Source organism: Oratosquilla oratoria, chromosome 11, assembly GCF_046742065.1.
Source record: "Oratosquilla oratoria isolate Oo_2021 chromosome 11, ASM4674206v1, whole genome shotgun sequence".
NCBI classification, from domain to species: domain Eukaryota; kingdom Metazoa; phylum Arthropoda; class Malacostraca; order Stomatopoda; family Squillidae; genus Oratosquilla; species Oratosquilla oratoria.
Genome location: NC_134787.1, coordinates 29,557,884 through 29,573,741, shown reverse-complemented (window position 1 = coordinate 29,573,741; position 15,858 = coordinate 29,557,884). Strand labels below are relative to the sequence as shown.

The window sequence follows — 15,858 nt, the reverse complement described above, 5'->3', positions numbered from 1 at the left end:
ATTCCTCCTCTTTTTAATTTTTTTAATTCTTTATGTGGTACCTTGTCAAAAGCCTTTTGCAAATCCAGGAAGGCGCAGTCTGCCCAACCATCTCTTTCTTGTATTACTTCAATCAGTCTCGAGTAAAAGCATATTAGGTTTGTGGTGCACAATCTTTGAGATGAGGTGTCTGAGAAATATGATTGGGGTTACTAGGCTAGATAGAGTGAGAAATGAGGAGGTGAGTAGGAGAATGGGGGTGGAAAGGGTGTTAGGAGATAAGGTGGATGAAAGAGTATTGGGATGGTTTGGTTACATGGAAAGAATGAGTGAAGAAAGACCAGTAAAAGAGATGTGGAAGGAGTGAACATGAGGGGGCGACCTAGGATGAAATGGATGGGGTAAAGGGGGTTTTGAGAAAGAGGGGACTGTCTGTTGAGGAAGGATGGGAGAGGACAGAAGATGGGTGAATGGAGAATGGTTGTATATGGATGATGCTGTTATACATGAGGTGGAATGGGTGGGGGATGGGGGGTGAGGGAGTACCTACATACATACATATACCAAAGGCTTTTTTCCCCCTTACACAGGGGATAGCAAAAAAGAAAAAGGCATAGAAACCACTCCCACGCATTCCATCCCCTACATATTCCACTCCCCTCCACCCTCCTCCCTCCCTTTCATCTTGGCACCCCCTGAATGACGGGTCATCCCTGCATCCTGTCCACTGCCCTGGGTCAGAAGCAGTGTTGCAAGACAGCACATCCACAGCAAGGCCGTTTCATTAATTCGGCAACCCCCCTCTCTGTCCCCTCATACAGATAAGGAGAAGACAGGGAGAAATCCCTTTTGGGTGTGTCAATTTATTTCTCATACACACTTCCTCACCTCCCATCCCCCACCCACTCCCCCTCATGCATCTCGGCATCATCCATACACAACCCTTCTCCATTCACTTCTACCGTCCTTCCTCAACAGACATTCCTCTCTTTTGTAATGCCCCTTTTACTCCATCTCATCCATCTCATATTCACTCCTTTCCACCTCTGCCTTCCACACTTCTTTTACTAATCTTTCTTCACTCATTCTTTCCATGTGTCCAAACCAACCTAATACTCTTTCATCCACCCTACCTCCCAGCTACATTTCCACCTCTGTTTTCCTCCTCACCTCATTTCTCACTCTATCTAGCCTAGTAACCCCTCCCATACTTCTCAGACACCTCATCTCAAACACATTCAAACTCCTCTCTTCCTCTCTTATGTTCCATGTTTCTGCCCCATTCAGTGCTGTTGACACAATCACTCCTTCATATAACATCCTCTTAGCATCCATTCCCAAATGTCTATTTCTCATTACACTTTTTAATCCACCAAGGCATTTACTAGCTTCTTTCAATCTACATTCTACCTCCACCTCCACTCCTCCCTTTCCTGCCACATTCACACCCAAGTATCTAAATCTATCCACTTCCTCCAGTCTCTCTTCGATATTGCTCACTTCCAGCCAGATGTCACTCTCTCCCCTTGTACATCTCATCACCTTACTTTTACCCACATTTATCTTTAGCTTTCTTCTTTCACACACCTTCTCAAACTCTGTCACTAACTTCCTCAATCCCTCCTCTGATCCTGCTACAAACGCAGTGTCGTCAGCAAACAACAACTGACTTATTTCCCACTTTTCTCCATTTTCTTTTATCATCTCCAACCCCTGACCCTATACCCTTGCATTGACCTCTTGCACTACCTCATCTATGTATAAATTGAACACCTTTACCTCAAACCATTCACTCTCTCCATTTCTAATCCTAACACAAGATCTACTACTCTTGCAAAAACTCTTGACTGCTCTTAACAGCTTTCCTCCTATCCCATATATCTGCAGTACCTCCCACAGTGCCTTCCTGTCTACTCTGTCATAAGCCTTTTCCAAATCCATAAAAGCCCAAAAAACATCCTTACCTTTTCCTATAGCTTTCTCAAATATCTGTCTTACCACAAAAATCTGATCTACACAACCCACTACCTGTCCTAAAACCACACTTCCTTACCAATTACTCCCTCTGTTCCTCTCCTAATCCTCTCAATCAAGATCTTCCCATAAACCTTCCCAACTAGACTCAACAAGCTGATCCCTCTAAACTAATGCACTCACACTTGTCCCCCTTTCCCTTGTAAAGCAGAACTATACAGGCACTTCTCCAGTCATCCGGCGCTCTACCCTCTCTTAACCCCTTCCATACGGTGCCGCACACGTAGGCGTCATGAGGAGCAAGTGGATTCGCGACGCTGCCATATCGGCGTCTTGATTATATTTATTGTAGTCGCCCCTGTGTTTTTACATTCTCCCAAATGCGCCCTGAATCCCATTCTCTGTGGTTTTCAAAATTCGCGGGTGAAAGAGAGAACGATCGATATAAGCGGCGACTATATTTTATGATGCGAATATTATTACGTTACGTCATACGGCTGGCATTTGCTGCTGCCCGCGAGATTTAAGTCCCGTATTGAAGTGGTTAACCACTTCACTCCGGGCCAAAATCTCGCGGGCAGCATTAGCTGCCAGACGTACAATGTTGCGTCATAATACTCGCATTATAGAAAATAAAGTCACTGCTGTATCGATCGTTCTCTCTTTCACCCGTGAATTTTGATAACCATAGAAAATATGATGAAGCCAGTTTACAGAGTATGGGGGTTACACAGGTACAACTACAATAAATATAATCAAGACACCGACATCAGCATCCTCGCGTACCCATTTGCTCCTCATGATGCCTATGTAGGCATCACCATATGGAAGGGGTTAAACAAACATTAAATAACCTCACCAGCCAGTCCACCATAACTGAAGAAATCTGCATGGCATCCATCTAACCCAGGTGCCTCACCTGCTCTCATCATCCTAACAGCTGCTTTCACTTCATCTTTCCTAATTTCTCCTCCATTTTCCTCACTCATCACTTTCATTTTCTTAGCACTTCCCACTGCAGCTACCTTTCCCTCCCTATCATCCTTCACATTTAGCAACTCCCTAAAATACTCTGCCCACCTTCCTCTCACTGCCTTCTCTTCCATTATCATCTCTCCATCTGCACCTTTTACCTTTTCTTCTCTATTTGATTTGCCTCCTCTTCCTCTTTTAATTTCTTTCCAAAACATCTTTTTATTACTTTCAAAATTTTGTCATACTCTTACCCCATTTCACATCTGCTTTCCTCTTTGCTTCCTTTATCTTATGCTTAACTTCCCTTCTCTTTACTTTGTACCTCTCATACAATTCCCTCGTCCTAATTTGTAGCCAATATGTGAAAGCCTGTGTGAGAATAATTTTACGCAACCCGAAGGGATTTCTCCCCTTCGCCTTTTCTGCATGAGGGGACAGAGAGGGTGGTTACCGGTTTAAGGAGTGGAGTGGAGTGCAATAGGGATAGAATGGGTTGGAGATTTTTTTTTTTTTTTTTTCTCTTCTTCTTCTTCTTCTTCTACCTTATAAGGGGGAAAAAGCCTGTGGTGTATGTATCTTTGGTTTTGCTTCTCTCCATTTTCCCTTATACTTCTCATATTTTTTTTCATCTTTCCAACCAGTCTGTGAATGCTCACTTCTCTTCCACTGCCTTCTTCCTTGGTAAAATAACTACATCCCCCCCCCCACACACACACACACCTTTTTTGACTCAAGTGGGAACTCTCGGTGGCAGTATTCTTTCTCCCCACCACAGGGTTCAGGAAAAAAGGAAATGTATGTTCAGAAAAGTGATAGTATTAAGAGTTGGGGTGGGGGGGGGGGCAGCATAATGGAGGAATAGTTGCACTGAAATAAAGTAGCATAATTTCTCTATGAATAGAAATTTTCTCTATTACAGACAAAATTATGTGTGGCTCTTGTCCATAGGGATGCACCATATAGACCATAAAGTATAAGCAAAATGCAACTGAGCAGATTTGAACTTCACAGTAACATGTAGCCAATACAGAGAGGGGTAATGAAATTATAAAACAGAAACATAATATGTGATGGCTAAGTTGTATGCAGTTGATACTTTAGGGTCTATATGGGACACCCATAGAAACCAGAGCCACACATAATTTTATTTGTGATAGAGGAAATCTCTGTTCATAGAGAAACAATGATACTTTATTACTGTGACTGTCCCACTGTTATGCTGTCCCCCCACCCCTTGTTACTGTCCTGTACCATTTCTCTGAATTTTCATTTCCTTTTTTTCACTTAAACCTGTGGTGGGGGAAAAGAATACTGCCACCAAGCCTTCCCACTTGGGTTGTATGAGGCAACAAGAAACAGGATGGAGATAGGACTAAGCAGCCCTGTAGCCCCAAAGGGTTTAGGAGTTTTCCAATCAGTACCCTAAGGTTTGGGTCTTTTAATGTGTGTGTATGTGGTACAGATGGGAGTAAAAGGATAGGCAGTATGTGAAAAGAAAGATGGATGTGTTGGTATTGAGTGAAACTAAGTTGAAAGGGAGGGGTGAGTGTGAGTTTGAGAGTGAAGTTGGGAGGTTCTCAGGAGTGAAGAGAGGACAAGGGAGAGAAGGGGTGGCTATACTAGTAAATGAAGAGATAGGTTAGCATGTAGTGGTATGGAAGGAGATTTCTTCAAGGTTAATGTGAATAAAGGTGAAACTGGGAAGGGTGATGTGAGATTTTGTAAGTGCATATGGGCCTGGTAGTGAGAAGAGTGTAGAGGAAAGGGAGGCTTTTTGGGTGGATTTAAATGAGTGCATAGAGAGTTTAAGGAGAAATGTCAGTATAGTGGTATTGGGAGACCTTAATGCTAGGATAGGAAATGAACCAATGGATGGAGTGTTTGGGAAGTGTGGAGTTGTAGGGAAAAACTGTAGTGGAGAGTTGATGCTGGAGATGTGTCTAGAGAGTTAATGATAGCAAATAGTGTGTTTAGGAAGACTGGATAGTTTTAGATACTTGGGTGGGAATGTGGCAGGAAAGGGAGGAGCGGAGTTGGAAGTAGAATGTAGATTGAGAGAAGCGAGTTAATGCCTTGGTGGATTAAAAATTGTAATGAGAAATAGACATTAGGGAATGGATGGTAAGATATGTAGGAGTGATTGTGCCGACAGCACTGTATGGGGCAGTATGCTTGTGAAAAGAAAGATGGAAGTGTTGGCAATGAGTGAAACTAAGTTGAAAGGGAGAGGCGAATTTGAGTTTGGGAGTGTAGTTGGAAGGGTGTCAGGAGTGAAGGAAGGATAAGAGGAAAAAAGGGACTACAGTAGTAAGAGATAGGCAAGTGTGTGGTGGACTGTATGTTTCTTTAAGGTTAATGTGGATGAAGATGAAACTGGGAAAATAGATGTAGGTCTTCGTAATTGCACATGGTCTAGTAGTGAGAAGAGTGTAGAGGAAAGGGAGGCTTTTTGTATAGATTTAAATGAGTGCATAGAGTGATTAGGGAGAAATGTCAATGTAGTATTGAGAGGCCTTAATGCTAGGGTAGGAAATGAACCAATAGACATAGTGATTAGGAAGTATGGAGTTCCAGGTAGAAATCATAGTAGAGAGTTGATAGCAAATACAGTGTTTAGGAAGCAAGTCAAGCATAAGTACACATAGGAGAGGATGGTGGATGGAAGGGTGGTAGATAGAGCGTTAATGGATTATATTGTAGTAACCATGAGTACGGTAGGAAAACTTAAGGATGTACATGTTCTAAGGAGAGAGTGGGGGAATATCAGATCATTTTTTGGTGGAAAGTAAGTTGAGAGTGGAGGATAGGTGGAGGAAGAGGAAAAGGGCAGAAGGTAGGGAGGTACTTAGAGTGAACTGCTTAAATGAGAAATAAAAGGAGTATAAGAAGTTGAGAGAGGAGTGGGAGGGAGTGAAGGATAGAGTAGAACTAGGAGTGGAGGAGGAATGGGGATGGTTCAAGGAGGGAGTCATAAGGTGTGCAAAGTTGGTGTGTGGAACAAGGAGGATGAAATAGACGGAAGGGTAGTGAGTGGTGGGATGAGGAAGCAAAGAAGGGTGTAGAAGAGAAGAAGCAGGCTTTCATAGATTGGTTACAAATTTAGACGAAGGAAAGTAAAGAGAAGTAAAGCATAAGATAAAGGAGGCAAAGAGGAGAGCAGATGTGAAATGGGTTAAGAGTACAACAGAACATTTTGAAATAAAAAAGTGTTGTGGGAAAAAATTAAGAGAGGAAGAGGAGGTGAGTCAAGTAGAGAAGAAAAGGTAAAAGGTGCAGATGGAGAGATGATAATGGAAGAGGAGGCATTGAGAGGAAGATATGCAGAGTATTTTAAGGAGTTGCTCAAATGTGAAGGAGATAGGGAGGGAAAGGTAGTTGCAGTGGGAAGTGCTAAGAAAATGTCTGTGATGAGTGAGGAAATTAGAGTAGAAATAAAGAAAGATGAAGTGAAAGCAGCTGTTAGGATGATGAGAGCAGGTAAGGCATGGGTTGGATGTCATGCAGAATGTCTGAAAACAGGAGGTACTCTTAGTGGACTGGCTGGAGGAGTGCCTGTATAGTTACACTTTTCAAGGGGAAAAGGGGACAAGTGTGAATGTAGTAGTTTCAGAGGGATCAGTTTGTTAAGTGTATTTGGGAAGGCTTATGGGAGGGTCTTGATTGAGAGGATTAGGAGAGGAACAGAGAGAATAATTGGTGAGGAACAGTGTGGTTTTAGGACAGGTAGGGGTTGCATAGATCAAGTTTTTGTGGTAAGACAGATTTGTGAGAAAGCTTTAGGAAAAGGTAAGGATGTATTTTGGGCTTGTATGGATCTGGAAAAGGCTTATGACAGGGTATACAGAAGGCACTGTGGGAGGTATTGTAGATATATGGGATAGGAGGAAAACTGTTAAGAGCAGTCAAAAGTTTTTATGAGAGTAGTAGAGCTTGTGTTAGGATTAGAAATGGAGTGAGTGAATGGTTTGAGGTAAAGGTGGGACTTCATTAGAGATGTGTTATGTCGCCCTGGCTGTTAATTTTATACATGGATGGGGTGATGGAAGAGGTGAAGGCAAGGGTAGTGGGTCAGGGATTGGAGATGGTTAAAGAAAATGGAGAAAAGTGGGAAATAAGCCAGTTGTTGTTTGCTGATGACAATGCACTTGTAGCAGGATCAGAGGAGGCGTTGAGGAAGTTAGTGACAGAGTTTAGGAAGGTGTGCAAAAGAAGGAAATTGAAGATAAATGTGGGCAAAAGTAAGGTGATGAGATTTACAAGGGAGAAAGTGGCAGCAGATTGGAAGTGAGTATTAAGGGAGAGAGACTGGAGAAAGTGGATAGTTTTAGATACTTGGATGTGAATGTGGCAGGAAAGAGAGAAGTGGAGGTGGAGGTAGAATGTAGATTGTGAGAAGCTAGTAAATGCCTTTGTGGATTAAAAAGTGTAATGAGAAATAGACATTAGGAATTAATGCTAAGAGGATGTTATACGAAGGAGTGATTGTGCCGACAGCACTGTACGGGGCAGAAATATGGAACATAATAGAGGAAGAGAGAAGGAGTTTGAATGTGTTTGAGATGAAATGCTTGAGAAGTATGATAGGGGTTACTAGGCTAGATAAAGTAGGAAATGAGGAGGTGAGGAGGAGAACATTGGTGGAAAGGGAGCTGGGAGACAGGGTTCATGAAAAAGTATTTGATTTAGACATGGAAAGAAGGAATGAAGAAAGATTAGTAAAAGAGGTGTGGAAGGCAGAGGTGGAAGGAGAGAACATGAGGGATTGACCTAGGATGAGATGGATGGATGGGGTAGGAGGCATTGGGAAGAAGGGGAATGTCTGTTGAGGAAGAACGGGAGAGGACAGAAGATAGGGGTGAATGGAGAATGGTTGTTTATGGATGATGCTGTGATGCATGATGGGGTTGGGGTGAGGGAGTATGTATGATATATAAATTTATGCAGCCCAAAGGGATTTCTCCCTGTCTTCTCCTTTTCTGCATAAGGGAACGGAGAGAGGGGGATTGCCAATTTAATAACAGCCGTGCTGTGGATGTGCTGTGTCTTGTGACACTGCTTCTGACCCATGGCAGTGGACAAGATGCAGGGATGATCCATCATCCAGGAGGTGCCAAGATAAGAGGGAGGGAAGAGGGTAAAGGGGAGTGGAGTATGTAGGGGATGGAATGGATGGGAGTGGTTTCTATGCCACTGTTTTTTGGCTACCTCCCATGTAAGGGGGAAAAAACCTTTGGTATGTGAGGGGATGCTGAAAAGTTCCTGGTAGAGCTATTACTTTTACAGGGGAGCTAGGAGAAATATTTAGAAGGTAGACCAAAAAAAGCATGATGGTACAGTGAGTCCTCCTTATACGGTAATTCTTTATCCAGTAAATTCACAGATACGGTATCCGCTCATGTTTTGTTTACACCATACCATAATGTCACCACGCTGTGTGGCCACCACAACAATCATTCTCTTCCCACGTTTCGGTATACGGTAATTTCAATTTGCGGTAAGGTTTTCAGGAACGCATATGTACTGTATAACGAAGACTTACTGTACACAATATATCTTTCTTTTCTGCAGGTTCAACACATCATGGCAGTGCCTACAGTGGATTTTGGTAAAATTTGAAGCACAGGCGGTTATGTAGTTCCTCTTCTTGCAAGGCAAAGGGGCGGCAGAAATCCATGGCGAGATGAAGGATGACTGCCCATCATACTCTACAGTGAAAATGTGGATGTCAAGGTTTTGGACTGGTCATTTTGAGGTTCAGATGAACCCCGTTCAGGACGGCCAATTTCCGCAACCACAGAGGAGAAAGCCGACACTGTGCATGTCAAGATTCTCAAGGACTGCAGGATTTCAGCTAAAGTCATAGCTGAGACTCTAGGGATTTCCCATGAAGGAGTTGGGCACATCATCCACAACATTCTGGACATGAGAAAGCTTTCCACAAAATGGGTGCTGAAATGCCTGAATGCAGATCAGAAGCACATCAGAGTGACAACATCAAAGGTGATTTTGGACCAGTTTACAGTGGGGATGGCCGATTTTATGGCTCGTTTAGTCACCATGGATGAAACTTTGTTTCATCACTATGATCCCCTGACCAAACAGCAATCAATGGAGTGGTGACACAGCGGTTCACCACGTCCCAAGAAGTTTTAGATCCAGAAATCAGCTGGAAAGGCACTGGCTTCAGTGTTCAGGGACAAAGATGGAGTACTCCTCATAAATACCTGCCAAAGGGTCACACTATCAACGCAGAATTCTACATGTCTATGTTGGACAAATTGCATGAAGCTTTGAAGCAGAAATGCCGTGGAAAGCTGAGCCGTGGTGTCCTCTTTTTGCAGGACAGTGCACCAGCACACACAGCACAAGAAACTCTATGGAAAATACATGGCTTTGGCTTCAAATTGGTAGACCACCCGCCTTATTCCCCAGACGCCCCCTCTGACTATCACCACTTTCCATAACTGAAGAAATATCTCGGGGGAACAAAATTTCACTCCGATTTGGAAGGGATTGCTGCTACAGAGACCTGTTGAGGCCCAACTTTTTAACTGAAGGACCGTTGTAATAAGTGTGTGAATCTGAGAGGGGAATATGTTGAATAAAATCATAACTGATCTTCCTGTATTTTCTTTTACCCAAAGCCAGGAACTTTTCAGCACCCCATCGTATGTATGTGTATTATGTTGGGTTTTTCACCCATTGCGTATTGTTCATTGTTCTATTTAGTAGTATTTTGCCCACATGATTCTTCTCTACATTCTGTCTCCCTGTCTTCCCAAATTAATTTCACAGTGAAGTCACTTTATAAACCCTTCTAATTGTCTGGTTGCATTATTTATTAAATCTCTTTATTCCACTTCATTCGATATGCTTGCCTTGAGGGAGGAATGTCCCTCCCATGTCCCTTGTTCCACTCTTCATTTTTTATTTTAGTAAATATTATTTTTGTCATATACTTCCAGTTCCACCTTACCACTTCACTGTAAATTTTTCATCTATCATGACTCCAAAATTGTCTTCTCCAGGTCCTTCATATATTTTCTTTTTCTGGTTTGAGTTTAAATACTTTCATATAGCTTGGTTTGAATGAAGCAGTGTCTCAAATATTCATTAATCTCTAGTTTTGTTGGTATTAAACCATCTATATTTGTGTATGCAGTATTGAGTGTGAATATATATATATAACTTACTTTGATTGTTTATTTTACAGGATATGGATAGATAGGATAAGTACTCCCTTAGATGATATTTGGTCCAAAATGGACTTCAAAGATGTTGGACCTAATGGCCTGACAGCAACCAATGATTTCCTCCATGAGGTGAAAACTGAATGGTAAGTGACCTTTCAATATAGAAAATGTACTATAGTGTATTAGACCAAGTCATGTTCTGTAGATGTGGTGATATGCAAAAGCAAGGCTGTTGGACAGTGGATTGGAGATAGCTAAAGAGAGTGAAGGGGAGTGGAAGGTGAACCAGTTGTTAGATAAACCTGTACTTGTGGCTGGGTCAGAGGGTCAAAAGAAGTAGAATCTGGAAAGGTATGTAAGAGGAGAAAGTGGAAATTAAATAGGAGTAAAAATAATGTGATCAGATGTACAACAGGTGAAGGTGGCAGTGTGTTGGAGATATGTTTTATAGGAAAAGAGCTAAATGCATTGGATAATTTTAAACATTTAAGTTACATGTAGGAAATGAAGGAGTGAGGGTGTATGTAAATTGTAGAGTGAAGGAAGTAAATGTCTTGAGGGAATGAAAAGTGTCATGTGAAATAGATATCTGGGAATGGACACAAAGAGAATGGGTAATAATTCTTATGACACTTTAGAGGGTAGACATTGCATGTAAGGGAAGGTATTTGGTGTGCCTCAGAAATATTGGTGGGGTTATGAAAGTGGACTGAATGAAAAATGAGAATTGGAGGGAGAGAGCAGTGGTGGAAGGGGAGCTGGCTGAGAGGGTTGATGAAAGAATACTGGGATGGCTTGGACATACAATGCTTGATATAGGATTGGTCTGGCAGGGCCACAGTGGACCAGTACAATATTGAGAATGGAAACACCCTTAAGGGGGGGTGAATTTCTGTATCATCTGAATGTGCCACTGTCTGTCATAGCATTGTGGGTGGGGCTAATCAGTCTGTCAGAAGCCAACATGCTCAGTTGTTTTGCCACTGTGGGGAGAGAATTTGTGCCACGAATGTCCTGTGTGTGTCCCTGCCTCTCAACCCCTAACTGTCCACCTCATCTAACCCTCATAGTATTGTGAGTATGGACTCTAGTAAAGATTTATTGCAGGAAACCATTGCCCAGATTGTAGCCCCAAAGAAATCCAGTCATACAATGAAGGAAATAGCTGAACAGGTTGGCATGTGGTCATGAAGTGTTAGATGCTAGGTGGCCATGTTTCACCAGGAGGGTGACCTCTACACTCCCACTCAGTAAAAGAGGCCTGGAAAGCCAATGAAGACCAGGAAAAGGGTCCAGACAATTGTAAAATGTCAGGTTGAGTCTAATCCTCAGGTGACTGCAAGGAAAATCAAGGAAAGTAACCCTAAGCAACTTGGCAAGGCGTCAATTCAAACCTATGAATTGTAGGATCACAGTGCTTGAATACCGGATTCACCAACCTGTCAAGAAGCCTCTTCCCACCCTTAAACAGGGGCTATTTCCTTTGTTGTAGGACTGGATTTCTTTAGGGGTACAATCTAGGTAGTGGTTTCCTGCAATAAATCCTTACTGGAGCCCATATTTACAACATTGAGGGTTAGAAGAGGCAGCAGAAGAGGTTGAGAGGTAGGGACGCATGGGACACTCATGGTACAAATCCTCCCCCACAGTAGCGAGATGATTAGCTCCACCCACAATGCTATGTTGGTTGGCACATTCAAATGGTGTGAAAACTCCCTCAAGAGTGTTTCCATTTTCAACATTGCATTGGTCCAATGCAACCCTAGCATTTGTTGAGCACTGTACAATATAGAAAGAATGAGTGAAGAAGGACAAGCAAAGAGTGAGGAAGGCTGAGGTGGATGGAGTGAACTTGAGGGGAAGACTGAGAATGAAGGGAGTCTGGTAAAAGGAAAATATTTAATTGACCAGGGAAGGGAAAGAGTAAGAGATAGGTTTGAGTGGAGAATAGTTGTGAATGGATGATAAATTGATGTGACCCAAATTGATTCCTCCTCATTTTTTGTAATTACATGTGAGTAGATGAGGATGGAGGGCATGTAAATGAAGCAAGAGAGGTAAACCTCCAGCAGTTGGTGTATACTGTGGTGGTGCTGTGTGTTCCTGCATTGCTTCTGCCTCAGGTAGTGGGCAGGGGGCAAGGAGCTAAAATGAAACTTAAAACAAATGGGTATGAGATGAGTGGAAGGCGGGTGCATGCCTTGACTGGCTACCTCCCTTTTGGTATAGATACATATACATACATATACCAACAGCCTTTTTCCCCCTTACAAGGAAGGTAGCCAAAGTCAAAGGCATAAATCCACTCCCACCCTTTTCATCCCCACATACTCCACTCCCACTCACCATCCCTCCCTCCCTCTTTTCTTGGCTTCTGGATGATGGGTCATCCCTGCATCTCGCCCACTGCCCTGGGTCAGAAGCAGTGTTGCAAGACTGCACATACACAGCAAGGCCGCTTCATTAAATCGTCGACCCCCCTCTCTGTCCCCACATGCAGAAAATTGAGAAGACTGAGAAATCCCCTCAGGGTGCATCAATTTATTTTTCACACATATTCCCTCCCCTCCTATCCCCAACCCACTCCCCCCTCATGCAAAGGTATAGATAGATGATTGAAATACTTTGCCCATGGGGTTGATCCTGTTTAGGGAACATATTTTAAGATTGAATATGAAATTTATTGTAGAGTTATGCTGTGTCTTGCTACATTGCTAATGACCCAGGACAATGGGTGAGATGCAGGGATGACCTGTCATCCATGAGGAGCCAAGAAAAGGAGGGAGGGAGGGGGTGGGGCTGAAATGGGTGAGAGTGGAATTATGACTTTTGACTGGCTGCCTCCCTTGTAACAGAAGATCGGGATGAATGGAGAAGTGTTGTGTATGGATGATGCTGTGATGCATGAGGGGGAGGGTGTGGGGGAGGGGGGTGAAGGAGTATGTATGAGAAATAAATTGACGCAGCCTGAAGGGATTTCTGTCTTCTCCTTTTCTGCACGAGGGGATGTAGATGGGGGGGTCGCCGATTTAATGAAGCGGCCTTGCTGTGGATGTGCTGTGTCTTGCAACACTGCTTCTGACCCAGGGCAGTGAACAAGATGAAGGGATGACCTGTCATCCAGAGGTCCCAAGATGAGAGGGAGGGAGGAGGGTAGAGGGGAGTGGAGTATGTAGGGGATGGAATGGATGGGAGTGGTTTATATGCCTTTTTCTTTTTGGCTACACCCCATGTAAGGGAGAAAAAAGCCTTTGGTATATGTATCTATTTATGTTCTTAATTTCATTTAGTAATTTACAGGTGGTTTGATAAATTTTATAGATGCTGGAATGGATGATTTGGATTATTTTTATATTATTACTGTGGATATACAATATTGGCTACTTTTAAATACCAGTTTATGGCTAAGATATGGTCATTTGTAGATATTAGATTAATGAATGATATCCCTTATTACACCAGGCCACACTACTGTCCCAGCTCCCCTCCAGAAGACAATGACACGGATGTGGAGATTGATGTTGAAACTGTGGGTGTTCCTGTCACCCTCTCTCCAGATGTAGTCAACCTTAACTCCTCGTCGACAAATAATGGAGAAGAAATAGATTTGGCTACTACTTCGACAGTACCGTCCTCTGTGTTCATTACAGCTGAAGTTCTTGAAGGGGAGTCAGTGGGGATGGTGACAGACTTGGAAGTAACAGTACCTTCGGAATGGGATGATCTCTTAGCAGGCAACAGTAGTGGTGTCATTCTGGGAGATGGTCTAGAAGTGGACATTTTAACAGATGTCAGTGCATCAAGTGTGGCTGAGAGTGATAGTGGTAGTGAAGAAATAAAAGGAACAGGGAATGGAGGATTGGCATTAACAGCAGGAGATGGAGGACGGGGTAGTAGTGGAAAAACTGAAAAAGTTGATCTTGAAGAACTCTCAGATGTAGAATGGGCTTGGAGCAGTAGGATGAGATTGCCACAAGTACATTCCTCCCATGACTTTAATGTGCAGCCCTCTTCAAAATTCTTGGTTCATGATTCAACAAGTATAGTACCTCTGGCAGTATCTGGGCTGGAAATTAGTACAAGCAATGTAACGGGTGAGGCTGGCACCTCTACTTCTTCCCAATCTATCTCCTCCTCCACTACCACCATTACTACCACAACCATTACCACTACCAACACCAACACATCTTCCTCCTCTTCTTCCTTGACTTTCTGCACTTCTTCTGGCTCTTCTTTCACAACTTCTTCAACCACCTCAACTTCCATTTCTTCATCAACTTCCTCCATAGTGACTAGTCTAAGTAACAGTGTAATGTGTGCCTCTCAAAGTGGTGGGTCCATTGCAGTAGACAGAAACAGTGGGACCGCAGTCAGTGATAATGATTTGGAAAGTAAAATGTCATCTTCGTCTTCATCATCGTCATCGTGTGCAGTGCTTGGCCAACAGCAGGACGCTTGCTTAGGCTCTAAATCTCTTCCCAGTGGACTCTTGTTGTCTAATAACAAAAATAATGGTAGTAATGTTATTAGTAGTTCCAATAATTTGGTGTCTCAAAAATTATATGCAGCCAGCAGGACAAATGACAGCCTACCTAATAGTGAAAGTAATGGCAGCAACAGCAACAATTCCACAGTCCTAGCAAATGGACCCAACAATTCTCTTGATGGCTCTAAGTGTGCTAAGGTAGATAATTTCATGTTTCATGAAACCTGAGAATTACAAAAACTTATTGTGAAAATTTCTTGTTGTGTCTTTTTTTATTTTTTTTCATGTCCTTAACTTATTTTTATACTGAAATGCACAAGAAAATAGAGATGTTGATTATTAAAAGTGCGATGGTGTTTTATTGAGTCCTGAACGCACTGTTTCCTGGGTTCCTTTAAGTAGCATCCAGCAAAGAGGCACTAACCAACCAGCTTGCCATGTCCATGTTTTATTTGCTCAATGAAATTTTCCAACTGTACATAGGTTGAAAGTACAAATAAAATAATAGAAGTGGTTTTGTGTATTGCATGACCACCCACCCTACTAACAAGTTGTTATCCACTATTTTGAAAAGATGGAAATAAAAAATGTTGTTATTTATATGTATAAAGTTTATATTTTAAGTAGAAAATAAGCATGTTTCATGTTTGCTTTTGTAATCTTGTTCATGTGGATATATTTTTATATAATTGTAATATACAGGGTGAGAGCTGTGCTCATGGGGCCCCATCCTCATATCATTTATTAGATTTTGCCATAGATTTGTTTGGTGATGTGCACCACAATTTTTTTTTTTTTTTTTTTTTTTTTTTTTTTTTTTCCCACAAATTTATGCATCTTTGTAGAAAGTTGTATTTCCTAACATAAGCAATCTGATGTCTTCAGATTATTATTTTATTTTTATTTATTTATTTATTTTTTGCCCTCTTAATGTTCTTTCATCCCATACTAACTAATCTTCATGGATAAATGGTCATCCTATTCCCTAGCCAAACTACTTGGGTCAAAGGCCAACAAAACAGATTCTACATCAGGGTCCAACAGCTGAAGCTGCCTCACTACTTTATTTTAGGGTAATACCCCCACCCCCACATTGATTTGAAAAAAACTAGGGAGTATGCAAGAACATCTTTTTGGACTCTCATTTTCTCATCCATTTACAACAATTTAAAAAAAAAATGTAAAAACAACACCCAAATATCTATATCACACAAAAATACTCCCTTCTCTTCCTCCACAACCACCTGACAC

At 42.2% G+C, this 15,858-nt stretch overlaps 1 protein-coding gene across 3 annotated transcripts in view; it reads left to right on the top strand.

The window, feature by feature from the left end:
* E(Pc) (Enhancer of Polycomb) overlaps positions 1–15,120 on the top strand; it is a 168,126-nt gene extending 153,006 nt beyond the window's left edge. For all 3 annotated transcript variants that reach the window (XM_076192557.1, XM_076192556.1, XM_076192558.1), the window contains 2 exons: positions 10,142–10,264; positions 13,584–15,120. In XM_076192557.1, coding sequence (XP_076048672.1) covers positions 10,142–10,264; positions 13,584–14,835 — 1,375 coding nt within the window. In that variant the 3' untranslated portion in view covers positions 14,836–15,120. The remainder of the gene's footprint in view (positions 1–10,141; positions 10,265–13,583) is intronic.
* Positions 15,121–15,858: the final 738 nt, after the last annotated feature.